The 18,910-nt window shown below is 43.5% G+C and overlaps 2 protein-coding genes across 7 annotated transcripts in view; one reads left to right on the top strand and one right to left on the bottom strand.

Annotated features, from left to right (window-relative positions):
• avil (advillin) overlaps nucleotides 1–6,062 on the top strand; it is a 100,047-nt gene extending 93,985 nt beyond the window's left edge. For all 5 annotated transcript variants that reach the window (XM_073071353.1, XM_073071357.1, XM_073071354.1 and 2 more), the window contains one exon: nucleotides 5,641–6,062. In XM_073071353.1, the coding sequence (XP_072927454.1) occupies nucleotides 5,641–5,679 (39 nt within the window). In that variant the 3' untranslated portion in view covers nucleotides 5,680–6,062. The remainder of the gene's footprint in view (nucleotides 1–5,640) is intronic.
• On the bottom strand, nucleotides 651–18,478 carry LOC140741303 (EEF1A lysine methyltransferase 3-like). Of its 2 annotated transcripts, XM_073071359.1 has the most exons (5): nucleotides 18,376–18,478; nucleotides 7,659–7,901; nucleotides 6,134–6,245; nucleotides 4,597–4,694; nucleotides 651–2,867 (listed from the first exon to the last, which is right to left on the bottom strand). In XM_073071359.1, the coding sequence occupies exons 2-5, from the start codon at nucleotides 7,815–7,817 to the stop codon at nucleotides 2,622–2,624; spliced, it is 615 nt and encodes a 204-aa protein (XP_072927460.1). In that variant the 5' UTR covers nucleotides 7,818–7,901; nucleotides 18,376–18,478; the 3' UTR covers nucleotides 651–2,621. The 2 variants fall into 2 exon arrangements, with proteins under 2 accessions (XP_072927460.1, XP_072927459.1); XM_073071358.1 differs by having other exon boundaries at nucleotides 2,734–4,694.
• Between the last annotated feature and the right edge of the window lie 432 nt (nucleotides 18,479–18,910).

Here is an 18,910-nt window from a genome sequence, read left to right on the forward strand (position 1 = left end):
AAAGTACTGCTGTTCTGAAGACTAAAAACTGCAATTTTACACTTCTTAATATTTCTAAAGTAAAGATAAAATGACTAATGTCAACTCTTTATATTGATCCAAATTAAATGAACATGAGCTTATTGTTCTATGTTCTAATTCTTGATCAACACACAATTTCTTTCTCCCCTCTCTAAAACCTTGCCAGTGCTTAGGTAGTCTCAGCTTGACCAGCTGACACTACCAAGTGCAAAGGGCTTGCTGCCTGGGAAAACAAACGATCTAACCAGCAGCCTAGATTCGCTAAAGATCTCAGTCCCATTGCACTGTACATTCTGAACAAACAGCCCTGTCTGCCTATGGCTTATTCTGTAAATGTACCATATGGTCCCAAGGTGTGCTGGATTTGCAACCAGGTATCTACACTAGAATTGGTCTGTTGTGCCTCCTTGGATCTGGAAATGCCTTTTGGAACCAAACTGCCCGCCTGATCTAACATGTGAATGGCCACATGGCCAAGACATTTGAGGTTTTCTGGCACCTGTTGAATCTACCTAATGTCATCATCATAACAGCAATGATCTTTCAACAGCTATTTAATGTGAAACATTGGTGTGCTGGATCTTGAAATGCAGAAAGTAACCATGCAGTTAGTTGGTAGATAGAGTGGTGATCTTTATTGCAAAGGGAAGCCTTAATAGAATCATACTATAGGGATTTGGTGAAACCACACCTGGGTAGTTTTGGTCTCCAAATACAATTAGCCTGGAGACAGTACAACAGATTCCCTGGCTAATTCCTAGGATGAGGGACCCTATAGGGTGAAATTGTGAAACACTGCCCTAAATTCTAAGTATAATCTTAGTATAAAATTATCTAAATAAGACATACAACATTCTGCAATGGATTGGGTGGGTAGATGTTGGAAGGCTGTTTCCCTCAAGCTGGAGTGACTGAAATAGGGTTTAGCGATTTATTTATTTTTATTTAGAGATACTGCACAGTCACAGGCCCTTCCGGCCCAATGAGCCTGCACTGCCCAATTACACCATGTGACCAATTAACCTGCTAACCCCTACAACTCTGGAATGTGGGAGAAAACTGGAGCACCCAGAGGAAACCCATGCGGTCACAGGGGGATCTTAAAAATTCCTTACAGACAGCTGTGGAAATGAACCCAGGTCACTGGCACTCTAATAGTGTTATCTTAACCACTATGCTACTCCGCTGCCCCAATTTAGGGCAGAGCTGAGCAGAAGCTTTGTTGTGCAGAGGGTTGTGAACCTTTGGGATTGTCTCATTCAGAGGCTGCGAGGGTCACTGTTTATATTCACAGCTGATTACAGAAGATTTTTGGATTCTATGGGAATCAGAGGATATGTGGATTTAAGACAAAAGATCATCTGCAACCTTAGTAAACCAAGCAAGTTCGAGTAGCCAAAAGGCCAACTCCTGCTTCTGTTTCTTGTCTCCTGAGATTCCGAAAAAGCACTATTTAAATACAATCTTATTCTTTCTGTGGAGGGAAAAAATGACAACAGGAAATTTTAGGATCTATGATGAATTTGGCTTTATGATCAATATTTTACACATTGAAGATAGTCAGCTTTTCTACAGTCTGTGCAATACAGTGTCTTGGTTTAGGAACTGAATTCAAAGGAACATTGCCCAAAGTGATTATACAGCAACATGGTATTTCCAAGGACACATGAAAGATAATATGCAGTACAAGCAGACATAGTTCAAAGGCACTTTTGCTTTTAAGTGTTGCTTACATTTAAGGCACAATTTATATTCAAGAAATATCCTTCAAAAAACATCCTCCATGATTATAAATTCTCATTAACATGAGGTGGGTAGTACAGTGTGGAATAAAGCTGACCTGGGGAATCCAGGGCAAACATTGAAAAGAAGTTTGCATCAACAGGCAGATGAGTTCAGCTTAGCCCAGTTAATGTTGAGTGCAAGTGCATAAGGTGCATGAGGAGAAGCTGAGGACTTTCAGAGCACCTGCCCAAGGTACGATATAAAGCATGACTGAAGGGAACTTCTCACTTGATCAATGCTCTTCTTGACACCCTGAGCCCACAACGGATGGTCCATTGTTTGCTACAAGCAAAGTTCCAAAACTGTGAGCACCCACTGAGGATTAAAAAAAATACCATTTGAAGCCTAAATTGGAAAAATATTCTGTTCTCCAAAACTGGCACCTGGCCCTATGGCAAAAATTCAATGAACTTTATCATTTTATTTCCTTCAAAAGCAAATCACAGATCATAATTTAGCTTCATTAAGCCAAATTGTCTCCTTTAGAACTATTGTCAAGTGTAAGCTCTCAAATGGTGCAGCAGTAGACACACCTCAGCCACTGCACCATACCATAACCTCAAACTTACTCAACAAGTACAAAGCTCAGGCATTACTACATACTGCCATTTCCTTTCCTGTAAGACAATGAACCTGTAGTTTCTTTTCCTGGAGGCTCAATGTTAGCATCTTGCTCCAATGGCAAATTCTGAATATTGTTAAGACTGAATTAGCCCAGGCAGCAATAGGAATACTACAGTTGGCATAAAGCTGTCTGAATTGTGATGTGGTGACAGAGAAAGAGGGAATGCAAAGATATCATCTGCTCTTGGTCATCAGATACATGTAGTGTATATGGATTTCAGTAAGGCATTTGATAAGGTTCCCCATGCAAAGCTTATTGAGAAATGAACAGGCATGGGATCCAAGGAGACATTGCTTTGTGGATCCAGAATTGACTTGCCCACAGAAGGCAAAGGGTGGTTGTAGATGGTTCGTATTCTGCATGGAGGTCGGTGACCAGTGGTGTGTCTCAGGGATCTGTTCAGGGACCCCTTCTCTTTGTGATTTTTATAAATGACCTGGATGAAGAAGTAGAAGGGTGGGTTAGTAAGTTTGCTGATGATACAAGGTTGGGGGAGTTGTGGATAGTCTGAAGGGTTGTCAGAGGTTACAGCGGGATATCAATAAGTTTTTTACGCAGAGTGGTGAGTGCGTGAATGCACTGCCAGCGACGGTGGTGGAGGCAGATACAATAAGGTCTTTTAAGAGGCTCTTATGATAGGTACATGGAGCTTAGAAAAATAGAGGGCTATGTAGTAGGGTACTTCTAGGCAGTTTCTAGAGTAGGTTACATGGTCGGCACAACATTGTGGGCTGAAGGGCCTGTAATGTGCTATGTTCAAATCCAAAATAACAATTTACATGTCAGGAGTGAACAGATTCACACCCAGCTCTCTCATCCCACACCCCATGGTCTAATTGCCTGACTCGCATTGACCACATGTTAAGATTGTCTGTCTGGTTGACATACTGGGGGGCATCTAAGGCACATGGACAGGTTTCCAAGCACAAGTTGGAATCTGACCTCAGAAAAAGAAACTTATTTTTTTTAAAAAGCATTGAAAATATTCTGCCCCACTGTGGGGGAAGCTACTTTGGTCTTCACTGATGCATCTCTGCGTGAGTAAACTGAATAAATATCAGCAGACAGGCATATTGTTTTAGCCATGGAAGGAAGTCATCCTCAAACTCCATCTCCCAGTGCCACCTCTCTGTTTAAACAAACCACTAAATCTGCCTTCAAAAAGAGGCTGTACTTCTATACATTTCCTTATGATGTAGAAGGAGGCCATTTGGCACATCAAATCCATGACGACTATGCCAGATTGCCTATTGTATGGCTACTAGGCTCATCCCAGGACTAAAGATTGATAATACTGAGTCTCCACAGTGCCTCAGTCCTAACACATTAACTCTTATTTCTCTCTATGTGGAGACTGTCTGACCTGCTAAGTACTTCCTGCACTTTCTGCATTTATTTCAGCATCTGCAGTATTTATTTCATCTAAAAAATGCCCAGATGTTATGTGAAAAGAAAGACTGAGAGGGGTGTGGTGAGAGGCACTAACAGGAGTGCCACTGGTATCACTGGCATCGTTGGGATTGGTGGGATTAGTATGTGAGGAGAGGAAAACCCACCAAGCTTTCTCCCAACATATCACCATTCAGTAACTACAGTTCCACTGGAAAGTGCACACAGGTGGTCAAACAGCCAGTGGAAATGCCCTATTTGTAGAGTGGCTGCTCAGTCCTAGGCCTGGTCCCAGAGCACAAAGATACAACTCAGGTCAAACTACTGGGTTCAAAAGCAAAAAAGGAAAAGGTCAATTAAAAAATGTAGTGTAACAGAAAATAAGTCTTCCAGCTGACTACAGGAGCCACCTACAAACGGCTTTGTGAATCTGGAGATGGGCCCTGGGGTGCTTTCCCTGGCTGGCTTAGTCTGTGCTCTCCGACACAATGTTCTAGTTGGGTCACTTCATAGAGGTTGATATTTGCTTCCTCGTTCCTGTGAAGAAGTTGGCACCGGAAATGCTGGGGCAGGATCTCCTCATAGAAAGAGACAGTCCCATGTTCCCTTCGCATTTTGGACGAGAGGTAAATGGTGGTCCTCTGCGCGCTGAGGTGCTGCAGTGTCTGCACCAGCAAGGGGTAGGTCTCAGGCAGGTACACGATGTCAGAACCCAGAACAACATCATAGTCATTGGGAAACTGGCTATGGTTGTGGCCCCAGGAAAGGGCACGTACCCGTAAGCGGTGTACGCAGGAAGAGGGTACGTTCACTGAGACGTTGCTCTTGATTTGCTGCAAAGCATGAGGAAGGTCTGTGAAGGTTACATTGCCCCCTGATGAACAAAAAGAAAGAAAAACAAATCACATTTCCCCATTTACAGCTTACCCCTAAAGATCTGGGAGTCAGTCTTTAAATCCAAATGACAATGCTACACAACCTGTTACATTATTGCTTTACAGCAGTGTTACACCGAGCCGCATGAAGTAAGAAGGGTCCAAAATTTTACAATCATTGGCTGGAATCACAGACTTCAGCAGAGGCCAGTTTTACATTTACACTGCTTTAAGAAAATACAGAAGAGTGTAGGGACTGGAGGCAGTTACAGAGACTAGGAGCGGTGTAGGGATCACGGAAATGGGGAGAAGTACAGGGACTGAAGGGGGGTTACAGAGATGGGGAGGGGTGAAGGGGCTGGAAGGTGTTACAGAGATGGGGAAGCATGAAGGGGAGGGAGGGGTGTGGGGGTAGGAGTGAAGCCATGGGAAAATTTAAGAAAAGGGACGAGGATCCAGACTATGTTCCTGCTTGTCCATCACTCTCTCCCCTTGGCATCACCATTGACTTGTCAAGTGCTTAAGATTGAGGTACTTGTTGATTCAAGATGGGCCTTCATGTGCTGAAGTGCATGGGAAATACAGGGGCTTGCCCTTCCTCCTCCAGGGATGAGGTTCTAGGACAGCCTGGAGCTGGGTAAGAAGACTCTTGGCTTCCAGTGACATATCAACCTCTCACTGGGTTCTATTAGACTGGGCAGTCACTAGCAATGTCATGTGCACCATTCACCCAACCCTTGCACCCTCCGACCCAACCCCATACACCCCAGCAGCAGAACGCAAGCAAGGTCCATTGCTACAAATGCAGAATCTGAAGTAAAAACAAAAAATGCTGGAAACACTCAACAGGCCAGGCAGCGCCTGTGGAGAAAAATCATTAACTTTTAAGGCTGGGAATTCAAGATCATTGATCTGAAGCATTAGCAGTTTTTTTTCTCTTCACAGATGCTGCCAGGCCTGCTGAGTGCTTCCATCACTTTCTGATTTTATTTCCACATGGCTCCAATACACAGGTATTGAAGAAGCTGCAGAGAGTTGTAAACTCAGCCAGCTCCATCATGGGCGCAACCCTCCCCACTACTGAGGACTTCAAGAGGCGGTGAGTCAAGGGGGTAGCATCCAGGACATGTCCCCTTCTTGGTACTAACAACAGTATAGGTACAGCAGCCTGAAGTCCCACCCTCAATGATTTTAAAAAATCTTAATGAAAGCTTCTTCCCCTCTGCCATCAGGTTTCTGAACTGTCCACGAACACTATCTTGTTATTGCTTTTTTTGCACTATTTTGAAAGTTATAACAATTTTATGTCTTTGCACTGTACTGCTGCTGCTAAACAACAAATTTCACATCATGTAAGACAGTGATAATAAAACTGATTCTGGCATAGATTGCTGTGCATTTTGCTTATTTAAGTTTTGGTTGGGAACGTTAAACTTACCCAAAAGTACAGCCAGAATCCCCACAATTCCAGTGCCTGCACCTAGTTCAATCACTTTTCTCCCACAGAAGCTTATCTTCTGCTCATCAAGGTACTGACAAAGAACAAGAGCCTGAAAACATCATAACTTCACATTAGAAGCATTCTCATTCAACATTCAGTTTTGATATGACACACTGCAGCAAGAACAACAACGCATCAGAGAGAAGATCCTAAGGGTGTCAAGTACAATCTCAGGACATCTCAAAATATTGTAGAACCACACAAAATGTAGTCGCAGTTGTAGGAAGTACAACAGCAAACTTGCACTCAGCAAGCACCCATAGTGGGCATTCTGGTCACCTACTTACAAGGAAAGATATCAATAAGATTGAAAGAGTGCAGAGAAAATTTACAAGGATGTTGCCAGGCCTTGAGAATCTGAGCTTTAGGGAAAGGTTGAATAGGTTAGGATGTGAGGGGGAACCTCTTCATTCAAAGGACGGTTTCAGGGGAACACAAGGGGAACTTCTTCACTCAAAGGATGGTGAGTAGTATGTGGGATGAGCTGAAGGCAGAGGTGGTGGATGCAGGTTCGATTTCAACATTTTTAAAAAATCTGGAGAATTACATGGATGGGAGGGGTATCAAAGGTTATGGTCCAGGTGCAGGCCGATGGGACTAGGCAGAATAATATTTTGGCACAGATCAGATGGAACGAAGGTCCTGCTTCTGCGCTGTGGTGTTTTATGACGAGAGTTAGAGTGGTTAGTTGAGAGATATGCAGTATATTGAGGCCAGGACATTGAAGAGAACTCCTGTATCCTTTCTTTCCAAGGATGGATCTTTTATTTCTACCATGGAGAGTAGGAGAGTGACCCTCAGTTTAATGGGTCACCTGAATGACAGTAGCTTTTACAATGTTTGAGTATCTGGAGTGGGAGTTGAACCCATGATCCAAGTAGTTTGGAGACAAGCGTGCTGCCCATAGCCAATGGTTAGAAACGTCTTTTGTGGAGAGAAGGGATAATGAATGGATACAGCTATTACCGAACTGATAATCCACCAGCAAGTTCAGTTTGGAACTGACTGAAATTAGGTGTGGGGAAAAGAAAGTATATTTACATGCCATTTCCTCACATTCTCATTCACCCATAAAGCCTCACCACAACTTACACAAGAGAGCAGCTCCTGTTGTTATCTAGGCAAATGCAGTGGCAAAATTTGCCTGTTACAGGAAGCAGCAAACATGATACTGGATTGGGCTGGCCTGAGGAAAAGGAGGGATTTCGGCCTAAACTCCCCTGCTTTCATTCAAATAGTGCTATGGGATCCTTTACACTTCCCCAAGCTGGCAAATGGAGAGGACATCTCACCCAAAAGACAGTGTGGTGCTCTCTTGGTACTGTCAGCCTGCATTTCTGTGCTTGAGTCACAGAGCAGCGTTTGTACTCAGAGCCACAACAGCAGCATGCTATAGAAATACAGGAGTTGTGAAAGGATTGCTTGCTCTCTGCTTAATCTATTTTCAGGCCACTGGACTTACAGAATCCCAGACTACACCAGCAACTCCCAAATCAGTGCTGAAGCTCTGGGTGATCTTTAAAGCATGTCCACAAAACTCATAAGCCTTCTCCTCTGTGTAACAGTCGGCAAACAGATCATCATCTTTGGGGAAGACACTGCACAGATTTTCTTCCATCATCTTGATTTCCCTTTAGTAGTTGGATTTCCAGTTTCCAGCAGGACCTCAGGGTTAATTTGTTCCCAGTGTTGGACACATTTCTCCCTGTGGAGTAAAGATACAGAAATTTGAGAGGGGGGAAAAAACATTTTCAGGTACTCCAGCTAATCCAAATAAAAACAGATATATGCCAAAAGCATAAAGCAGGTCAGGCAGCATCAATGGAGAGCAAATCAGAGTTAATGTTTCATTGGAACCCATTCACCTTTACTCAGATGTTTAGGCATCTTTCCCTTTTAGGAACATTGCCCAAATCTTCCTGCAAAGTAGAGCCTGAATTTGTTGGGAGTCACTTTATAGATGGCAACTGCTTGTAAAGACCATGTAGTCTTTTGAAGGAGACGGGAAGTGACTAAAGTGAGGACAACAGCAAGGAGTGCACAGCTTTCTTTTAAAATGGGGCGTCAAAGGGTGATGGACTCAGCCAATAAGAACAGCAAGAGTTAGTCACACAGCCACCAGTGCTTGTTCTCTGCCATTCATGATCTCATCTTGGACCTCAGATACATTTTGCTGCCTAATCTCCATAAACTTTGATCCCAAGATTCTATCTTGGCCTTGAATACATTCAACTCCACTTCCACAGCTTTCAAAGTTTTTCAACCCTGAGAAGAAATTCTTCATTTCCAGAGGAGATTTATGAGTATTATCCTGGGAATTAAAGGGTTAATGGTGAGGAGCATTTGATGGCTCTGGGCTTGTACTCATTTAGAAAAATGAGGGGGAACTCAATGAAACCTTTTGAATATTGAAAGATAGAGTGGACGTGGATGGCATATTTCCTATAGTGGGGGAGTCCAGGACCAGAGGACACCGACTTTAGAGCAGAGATGAGGAGGATTTTCTTTTGCTAGAGGATGCTGAGTCTATGAAATTCATTGTCACAGCTGTGGAGGCCAAGGTATTGGGTATTGTTAAAGAAGTCAATAGGCTTATGATTAGTCAGGGCATCAAAGGTTACAGAAAGAAGGCAGGAGAATGGGCTGAGGAGGAAATTAAATCAGCCATGATCAAATGACAGAGCAGACTCGATGGGCCAAATGGCCTAATTCTGTTCCTATGTCTTATGGTCTTATTCTGGATTCTCCCCACTAATGGAGAAAAAGTTCTCCAAAGGCACCTAATCCTAAATCTTCCTGATTTTGTAAATCAATCCAAAAGCAATAAATAAAACTACTATTGCTAGAAGTAAAAACAGGAAAAAGCCTGATATAATCAGCAGTGCAGGCAACATCCCTGGAATGAGACAGAGTTTGTGTATCAGGCCAGTGACCTTTTATCAGAATTGGAAAGGTGTGATTGATGCATGTTGCAGAGAGTCGAGTACAGTGAAGAGAACAAAGGGTGAACACCAAAATTGCCCAAATAACACACACGCTGTTGGCTTTAACAGCCGGTCTGTCTGGAGGAGGTGTTAAAAAAGATGAACAGTGGAATAAAAACACCAGTTATTCAGAATTCAGCAGTTGATGGAATTGTGAAAAGGAGAAAATGCTAGAGATATTCGACAGATCGATGTCATAGGGTAATACAACATGGAAACAGGCCCGGCCACCTATAAGACCATAAGATATTGGAGCAGAAGTAGGCCATTTGGCCCATCAAGTCTGCTCTGCCATTCAATCAAGGGCTGATCCAATTCTTCCAGTCATCCACACTCCCCTGCCTTCTCCCCATACCCTTTGATGCCCTGGCTAATCAAGAACCTATCTATCTCTGCCTTAAATGCACCCAATGACTTGGCCTCCACAGCCGCTCGTGGCAACAAATTCCACAGATTTACCACCCTCTGACTAATATAATTTCTCCGCATCTCTGTTCTAAAAGGACGTCCTTCAATCCTGAGGTCGTGTCCTCTTGACCTAGAATCCCCTTCCGTCAGAAATAACTTTGCCATATCTAATCTGTTCAGGCCTTTGAACATTCGGAATGTTTCTATGAGATCCCCCCTCATTCTCCTGAACTCCAGGGAATACAGCCCAAGAGCTGCCAGATGTTCCTCATACAGTAACCCTTTCATTCCTGGAATCATTCTCCTGAATCTTCTCTGAACCCTCTTCAATGTCAGTATATCCTTTCTAAAATAAGGAGCCCAAAACTGCACGCAATACTCCAAAAGTGGTCTCGTGTGTGCCTTATAGAGCCTCAACATCACATCCCTGCTCTTATATTCTATACCTCTAGAAATGAATGCCAACATTGCATTCGCCTTCTTCACAACTGACTCAACTTGGAAATTAACTTTTAGGGTATCTTGCACAAGGACTCCCAAGTCCCTTTGCATTTCTGCATTTTGAATTCTCTCCCCATCTAAATAATAGTCTGCCAGTTTATTTCTTCCACTAAAGGTGCATGACCATACACTTTCCAACATTGTATTTCATTTGTCACTTCTTTGCCTATCCCTCCAAACTATCTCAGTCTCTCTGTTTCCTCAACACTACCCACTCCTCCATCTATCTTTGTATCATCGGCAAATTTAGCCAGAAATCCATTAATACCGTAGTCCAAGTCATTGGCATACATCATAAAAAGCAGTGGTCCCAACACCAACCTCTGTGGAACCCCACTGGTAACCAGCAGCCAGTCAGAATAGGATCCCTTTATTTCCACTCTGTTTTCTGCCGACCAGCCAATGCTCCACTCACGCTAGTAACTTCCCTGTAATTCTATGGGCTCTTATCTTGCTAAGCCTCATGTGCGGCACCTTGTCAAAGGCCTTCTGAAAACCCAAGTACACTATATCTACTGCATCTTCTTTCTCTACCCTGCTTGTAATTTCCTTAAAGAATTGCAATAAGTTAGTCAGGCAGGATTTTCCTTTCAGGAAACCGTGCTGGCTTTGGCCTATCTTGTCATGTGCCTCCAGGTACTCCATAATCTCATCCCTAACTGTTGATTATAATAACTACCCAACCACTGATGTCAGGCTAACAGGTCTATAGTTTCCTTTCTGCTGCCTCCTACCCTCCCACCCAACTCAACGATGTCAACCAAGATTCCCATCTAAGCCAGCCCCATTTGCCCACGTTTGACCCATATCCCTCTAAACCTTTCCTATCCATGTAACTTCTAAGTATCTTTTAAATGTTGTTAATGTGCCTGCTGCGACCAATTCCTCTATCAGTTCGGTCACCCGCCACCCTCTGGGTGAAATAGTTGCCCCTTGGGTTCCTATGAAATCTCTCTGCTCTCACCTTAAACCTGTGCCCTCTATTCTTTGATTCCCCAACCCTGGAAAAAGACTGTGCATTCACTCTATCTATGCCCTCCCCTCATGGCTTCATACATCTTTACAATATCACCCCCTCAGTCCAGTGAGTAAAGTCCCAAAGTGCTCAGCCTCTCACTGCAACACCGTCCCCTGAGTCTTGTAAATCTCCCCTGCACTCTTACAGGTAGACATCCTTGCATCAAAATTGGCCAGCTATGACACAAAGACTGGTTAAGTGAAATTGTTGAATTCTATACTGAGTCCTGAGGGCTCATTCGTGTTGGTATATTATTGGATGTAGGGAAAATATGGAGGATGGTCCTTCTGGCTGGAAGACTAGGAGGTTAGGGGGGTGGGGATGAGGGGAACCCTATTCTCGATCAGAGAGTGGACAAGTGCAGAAGAGCAGGAAATGGAGCTGATGCGGTTGTCAGCCTTATCAGCTTGAGTAAACATGACTAAAGAGAAAGGAAGGCATCTCAGAAGCATTGCTGTGGAAAGGGCATCATTATAATAGAATTGACAGAGAACTGGAAGAATAGAATGAAGTCCTTATAGGAAGTCGGATGGCAGCTGGTGTAGTCAAGACACCTGTACAAGTTTGCTGGGATATTGGTCTCCAAGCTATTGCCTGAGATGGAGACAGCAAAGTTAAGAATGTTTGGAAGGGGTGGGTGGGAAGTCAGATTTAAAGGGAGAGCGGAGTGGAAACTGGCAGCGAAGGTGGTGACATGTAAGTTCTGTACAAGTGCAAGAAGCACAACTAAGACAGTCATCACTGTACCAGAAAAACAGGTGAGGGAGAGGGACAAAGTAAGACTGGAACAAGGACTGAAACATTTTCAAGAAAGAGACAAGCATAGCTTTAGCCCCCATGGGTTCCCATAATTATGATTTAAAGACTCGACGTATACCACAAAGAAACAGGTACTGCTTGAACAAACCTTCCCTCATTCCAGCTCTCTTAATTTATAAGGGATCATTCCTTCTGTATTTTCTTGGTTCACTCTTCCATCTTCACCTATCACTTCCTTCATTTTCCCACACAACAGCTGGAGATGCAACAGGTGTTCTTTTACCTCCTGCTATCCACAGACCCAAACAGTCTTTCCAGGCAAAGCTGCAATTCATTTGCACTTCTTCCATCCCAGTGTACTGCATTTGGTGGTCACTTTGCAGGCACCACTACATTTGAAAAACCAAACGCAAACAGGAGAATTGTTTTGCAGAAATCTCTGTTCAGTTCAGAGTTGATCCTAAGCTTCCAGGCAAATGCCATTTTAATTCTCCACCCCACTATCATGCTGACATCCTACACTGTTCCAAGGAAGCCTAACCTAAGCTGAGGGACTATCTCATCTTTCATCTATGCTCGTTGCATCCCTTGGAACTTAATATTGAATTCAACAATTTCAGATGACCAACCTTTCCTGTTTGTGTCAGAACTTGCCAATTCAATCATCAACTTTGATCATTATTCTCTCTCCCTGCTAGTTATTTCCCGAATTCCCTTTAATTTCCAAATTCCAACAACTGCTGTGTTCTGTATCTCACAATCCCAGCATTATTTTTATCCTCTGACATTATCTCCCACTATTTACACCTCCTCCAACCAACACCACTGTTGGCAGAATCCTAGATGTACAGCAGTGAAGTTAAATGGTGTCACAACAACAACTTCATACTCAATGGAAGCAAGACCAAAGAATTAATTGTGAACTTCAGGAAGGGGAAGTTGAGAGAACACACAACAGTCCTCAATGAGGGGTTGTGGTGAACTACATATACCTGTCAGAACTGCTCCTGTGGCTCCTCCCACTGACCCCTGTATAAAGGCGATTGAGGCCTGATGCCCGGCCTCATTCACCAGGATGTAGTGTTGTTCATTCTTCCAGTCAATAAAAGCCGATATCTCGCTTCTTACGTCTCAGAGTGAGTTATTGATGGTGCATCAGGGGTCTGCGGTGGAAAGGGTGAACAGCTTTAAGTTCAGCATCATGGAGGATCTACTCTGGGCCTAACACACTGATGCAATCAGGAAGAGTGCATGCCAGTGGCTCTACTTTGTTAACAGTTTGAGGAGATTTGGTATGTCTCCAAAGACTCTTCCAAATCTCTATTTATGTATGTTGGTGAGCATTCTGACTATATGGAGGGAATCGCAAAAATATAAACCGAAAGAGGCAGCAGAGGGTTATAGATTCAGCCAGTTCCATCATGTGCACAAACTTTCCCAGCATCGACAGCATAGAACAGTACAGCACAGTACAAGCCATTCACCCATGAAGTTGTGCCAAACTTTTAATCTACTCCATGGTCAATCTAATGCTTCCATACCACATAGCCCTCCATTTTTTTTATCATTTACGTGGCTATTCAAGAGTTTCGTAAATCTCCTTAATATATCTGCCTCTACCACCACCCCTGGCAATGGATTCCATGCACTTACCACTCTCTGTTAAAAAAAATCTACCACTGACATTCCCCCTATGCTTTCTTGTATACCCCTGAAAAGTATGCCCTCTTGTATTAGCTGTTTCTGACCTGGGATAAAGTCTCTGGCTGTCTACTCTATCTATGCCTCTTATCATCTTGTGTACCTCTATCAAGTCACCCCTCATCCTCCTTCACTCCGAAGAGAAAAGCCCCAGCTCACTCAAACCACACTGCACACAGTTCTCTCTCACTTGGACAATAAAGACACTTATGCCAGAATCCTGTACATTGATTTCAGTTCAGCGTTCAATACCATCATCCCGCAGAAACTAGTGGACAAACTGTCGCTGCTTGGCCTTAACACTGCCATGTGTCGCTGGATTCTGGATTTCTTGACAGAGAGACCACAGTCAGTCCGTGTTGGCAGGAACATCTCTGACTCCATCACACTGAGCACTGGATCCCCACAAGGCTGTGTGCTTAGCCCATTGCTGTTTACACTGCTAACACATGACTGTGCAGCCAGATTCAAGGGGAACCTGATCATTAAATTTGCTGATGATACCACAGTGGTGGGGCTCATCAGCAAAAATGATGAAACAATGTACAGGGAGGAGGTTAAACACCTAGAGAACTGGTGCAGTGACAACAACTTGATGCTTAATGTCACCAAAACCAAGGAGATGATCGTCGATTTCAGACGGTCTCAGCCTAAGCACACAGCCCTCAGCATCAGCGGCTCCACAGTGGAGAGAGTGGAAAACATCAAGTTCCTTGGGGTGCAGATCTCGGACAATCTCACCTGGTCCAGGAACACCACTGGGATTGTGAAACGGGCTCAGCAGAGATTGCACTTTCTGAGGAATCTTAAACAAGCATCACTCCCCACTAACATCTTAACTACATTCTACAGAGGAGTGGTTGAGAGTGTGCTGACCTTTTGCATCACAACCTGGTTCTCCAGCTGCAGTGCTGCTGACAAAAAAGCCTTGCAGAGGGTGGTTAGGGGAGCAGAGAAGGTTATTGGGGTCTCCCTACCTTCTGTCCAAGACCTCTTTCAGAGTCGATGCCTCCAGAAGACACGGTACATCATTAAAGACCCCTCACACCCTCTCCATAAACTGTTTGTTCTTCTGCCATCAGGTAAACGTTACAGGAGCATCAAAACTAAAACCACAAGGCTACTAAACAGCTTCCTCCCACAGGCAGTCAGACTGCTAAATAGCTGCTTTACCTGACTCTGCTTTGGACACTTTTAACTTGCACTGGACACTTATAACTTGATTTTAACCGACATGTGGCTGTTGTGTTTACTATTTATTGTTGTGTTTGTTATGTTATGATTGCACTTGCCCCTGGGAAACGCTGTCTCATTCTGCCCTGCAGAGCTGATGTATGGTTGGAATGACAATAAAGTTTTTGAATCTTGAATCTTGAATCTAAAGCTTCCACATGCTTCCTGTAATGTGATGACCAGACATGAACACAATGCTCCAAGTGTGGTCTAACCAGGGTTTTTTAGAGTTGCAACATCACCTTGTGGCTCTTGAACTCAACCCTCTTTCTAATGGAGGCCAGCACATCATACACATTCAGGACCACCCTATCAACTTGTGCGGCAACTTTGAGGGATCTATAGATGTGGACTCTGTACCTCCACACTACTAAGAATCCTATCATTCACCCTGTATTCTGCCTTCAAACTTGACCTTCCAAAGTGAATCACTTTGCACTTTTCTGGATTAAACTCTCATCTGCCACTTCTCAGCTCAGCTCTGTGTACAGTCAATGTCCCATTTTAACCTATGACAATCTTCTACACTATCAACAAAATCACCTCCCCATGTGCCACCTGCAAATTTACTAACCCACACTTCCACTTCCTCATCAAAGCCATTTATAAAAATCACAAAGAGCAGGGGTCCCAGAACAGATCCCTGTGGAACACCACTGGTCACCAACCTCCAGGCTGTGAGCATCTGTGAGCATGCTCTGCCTTTTGTGAGCAAGCTAATCCTGAATCCACACAACCATGTTTCCCTGGATTCCATGCCTCCTGAATTTCTGAATGAGTATACCATGGGAACTTTTATCAAATTCATATACACTACATCCACTGCTCTACCTTCATCAATGTGCTTTGTCACATCCTCAAAGAACTCAATCAAGCTCGACCTGCCCTCACAAAGCCATACTTATAATCCCTAATTAGACTTTGCTTCTCCAAACGCTTGTAAATCCTGTCTTTAAGAATCTTCTCTAGGAGTTTGCCCAATGCTGATGTAAGACTCACTGGTCTATGATTCCTGGGGTTATTCCTACTCCCTTTCTTGGACAAAGGAATAACAATTACCACCCTCCAATCTTCTGGTACTACTCTTGTGGTTCATAATCATTGCCAAAAGTGCAGCAATCTCCTCCCTTGCTTCCCATAGTAACCAGGGCTGTATTCTATTTGGCCCTGGGAACTTAACAATTTAAATGTTTTTCACAAGTTCCAGCACATCTCCTTTATTAACATTGACATGTTCCAGCATATCAGCCTTCTTTATGCTGTCTTCAAGATTCCTCTTAATGGAGAATACTGAAGCAACATATTCATTGGGGACTTTTCCTACCTCCTCCAACTCCAGGCACATGTTTCCTCTGCTGTCCCAGATCAGTCCTACCCTCACTCTGGTCATCCTCCTGTTCTTCACATACGTGTGGAACACTTTGGGGTTTTCCTTCATCCTATTCACCAAGGCCTTCTCACGTCTCCCTCTAGCTCTCCCAAGTCCATTCTTCAGCTCCTTCCTGGATACTTTGTAACTCTCTCTCGAGGGCTGCGTGATCTTGGGTTCCTAAACCTTAAGTAAGCTTCTTTCTTCCTCTTGACCAGATGTTCCACCTTTCTTGTCAACCATGGTTTCATCATTCTACCATCCTTTCCCTGCCTCAAACCTACCCAGAACCTCCAGCAAGTACTCCCTAAAGAACCTCCACATTTCCATTGAGTACACCCATTCCCAACTGATGCTCCTCAGTTCCTGCCTAATAGCATCATAATTCCCCCTTCCCCCAGTTAACTACTTTCACTTACGGTCTGCTCCTATCCCTCTCCAAGGTTATGGTAAAAGGTCAGGGAACTGTGGTAACTGTCTCTGAAATGCTCACCAACTGAGAGATTTGTCACCTGAACAGGTCAATTGCCTAGTACAGCCTTTCCTCTTGTCGGTTTGTTCACATATTGCATGAGGAAGCCTTCCTGGACACACCTAATAAATTCTAAACATTTGGCACTAAGGAGGTGCCTATCAATATTAGGGAAGTTGAAGTCATTCATGACAACAACCTTTTATTATTGCACTTTTTCAAATCTGCTTCTTCAAGAGACAATGCCTCAAGATCCTTAATCCTCATCATTAAGGATCTTCACCATTCACGGCATGTCCTCGTCTCATTGTTAACATCAGGGAGGAGATACAGTGGCATGCATAAGTTTGGGCACCCCTGGTAAAAATTTCTGTTACTGTGAATAGCTAAGCAAGTAAAAGATGACCTGATTTCCAAAAGGCATAAAGTTAAAGATGACACATTTCTTTAATATTTTAAGCAAGGTTACTTTTTTATTTCCATCTTTTATAGTTCCAAAAGAACAAAAAAGGAAAAGGGCCCGAAGCAAAAGTTTGGGTACCCTGATTGTGAGGGCCATGATAAAACCTTTGAACTTTTTGAATAGAACTTTTTGACCACGATGAACAAAGGTATGCTTGGAGAAAAAAGGGTACAGAATTTCATGAAAAGAACACCTCTCCAACTATGGGGATGGATCGATCATGCTTTGGGCTTGAGTTGCAGCCAGTGGCATGGGGAACATTTCACTGGTAAAGGAAAGAATGAATTCAATTAAATACCAGCAAATTCTGGAAGCAAACATCACACCGTCTGTAAAAAAGCTGAAGATGAAAAGAGGATGGCTTCTACAACAGGATAATGATCCTAAACACACCTCAAAATCCACAATGGACTACCTCAAGAGGCACAAGCTGAAGGTTTTGCCATGGCCCCCACAGTCCCCCGACCTAAACATCATCGAAAATCTGTGGATAGACCTCAAAAGAGCAGTGCATGCAAGACGGCCCAAGAATCTCACAGAACTAGAAGCCTTTTGCAAGGAAGAATGGGTGAAAATCCCCCAAACAAGAATTGAAAGACTCTTAGCTGGCTACAGAAAGAGTTTACAATCTGTGATACTTGCCAAAGGGGGTGTTACTAAGTACTGACCATGCAGGGTGCCCAAACTTTTGCTTCAGGCCCTTTTCCTTTTTTGTTATTTTGGAACTGTAAAAGATGGAAATAAAGTAATCTTGCTTAAAATATTAAAGAAATGTGTCACTTTTAACTTTATGCCTTTTGGAAATCAAGTCATCTTTTACTCACTTAGCTATTCACAATAAAAGTAATTTTGACTTGGCGTGCCCAAACTTTTGCATGCCTCTACATATGCCTGAAGACACTCAACGATTCAGCAGCAGCTTCTTCCCCCTCTCCTATGTATTGTACAGTCCATTAACACTACCTGATTATCGTTTTTTACTATGTTGTGTAATCGATTGTAATTTTATGTCTTTGCACTGTAATGCTGCCGCAAAACACCAGAATTCATGTCAAGTTAGTCTGATTTAAAAAAAATTAAAAAGCTCTTGGTGCCAAAAGCACGAGTGTCATCTGGACAACGCTATCACTGACATTCCCTTGGCTCTAGAGCCAATTCTCTGCAACTTTAAACATTTGTTTGCTCTCTTTCCCAGTTTCTCATTGCACAGATGCTGTTTGTGGAACACACGATAACTTTAAACTTTTTGACAATACCACAGTTCCACTTACTTGCCACCGTAGGTAAAACTTCGAGTCCAACCTAACCTTACGTTTCACTTTTGGTCCAATCAACTCACAGACAGGGATAGAAAACCCACTAATCATTGGTGAGCGTCGCTGCCAATCTATCACGTTTGACTGATCCGCCGCGTGCTCCGCAAGCGTCGCACCACTTCAGATGCAAACGAAAGGTTGCGGTGTAAATGTAATTTTTATTTTTCGCGGGGCCTTTAACTTTTCTTTTTCACTCGCACATAAATTTGTCGACGTGAAGTTATCAGTTCTCCTCGCAATCGCAAAGCACGGTGCCCGAAGACGGCGCGACGGTGGGACCAAAGTTCTCAGCATGCGGAGCGGATCTCGAAATAGCTTTCCAAAGGAGAGGCATTATGAACGATCTCCCCTCTGCTGGCTGGACCCATCCATTGACAAATATTGCCTTAGCGCCTCGCCTCATCGGGTGATCTCCAACGTTATTGTACCTGGAGAATATCCTTAAGGCGAAACAAGAGGGCGCAGGGGAGTTTGTTCAAAGCCTAATACG

Source organism: Hemitrygon akajei, chromosome 18, assembly GCF_048418815.1.
Source record: "Hemitrygon akajei chromosome 18, sHemAka1.3, whole genome shotgun sequence".
Taxonomy (NCBI): Eukaryota; Metazoa; Chordata; class Chondrichthyes; order Myliobatiformes; family Dasyatidae; genus Hemitrygon; species Hemitrygon akajei.

Bases quoted from the DNA above. Each gene is read 5' to 3' on its own strand.
- LOC140741303 (XM_073071358.1), bottom strand. From the start codon at position 7,817: ATGATGGAAGAAAATCTGTGCAGTGTCTTCCCCAAAGATGATGATCTG. The intron at 6,246-7,658 runs GTAAGTCCAGTG...TGATGTTTTCAG, and splicing joins CTGGTGTAGTCTGGGATTCT to GCTCTTGTTCTTTGTCAGTA. The intron at 4,695-6,133 runs GTAAGTTTAACG...TTTGTTCATCAG, and splicing joins GATTCTGGCTGTACTTTTGG to GGGGCAATGTAACCTTCACA.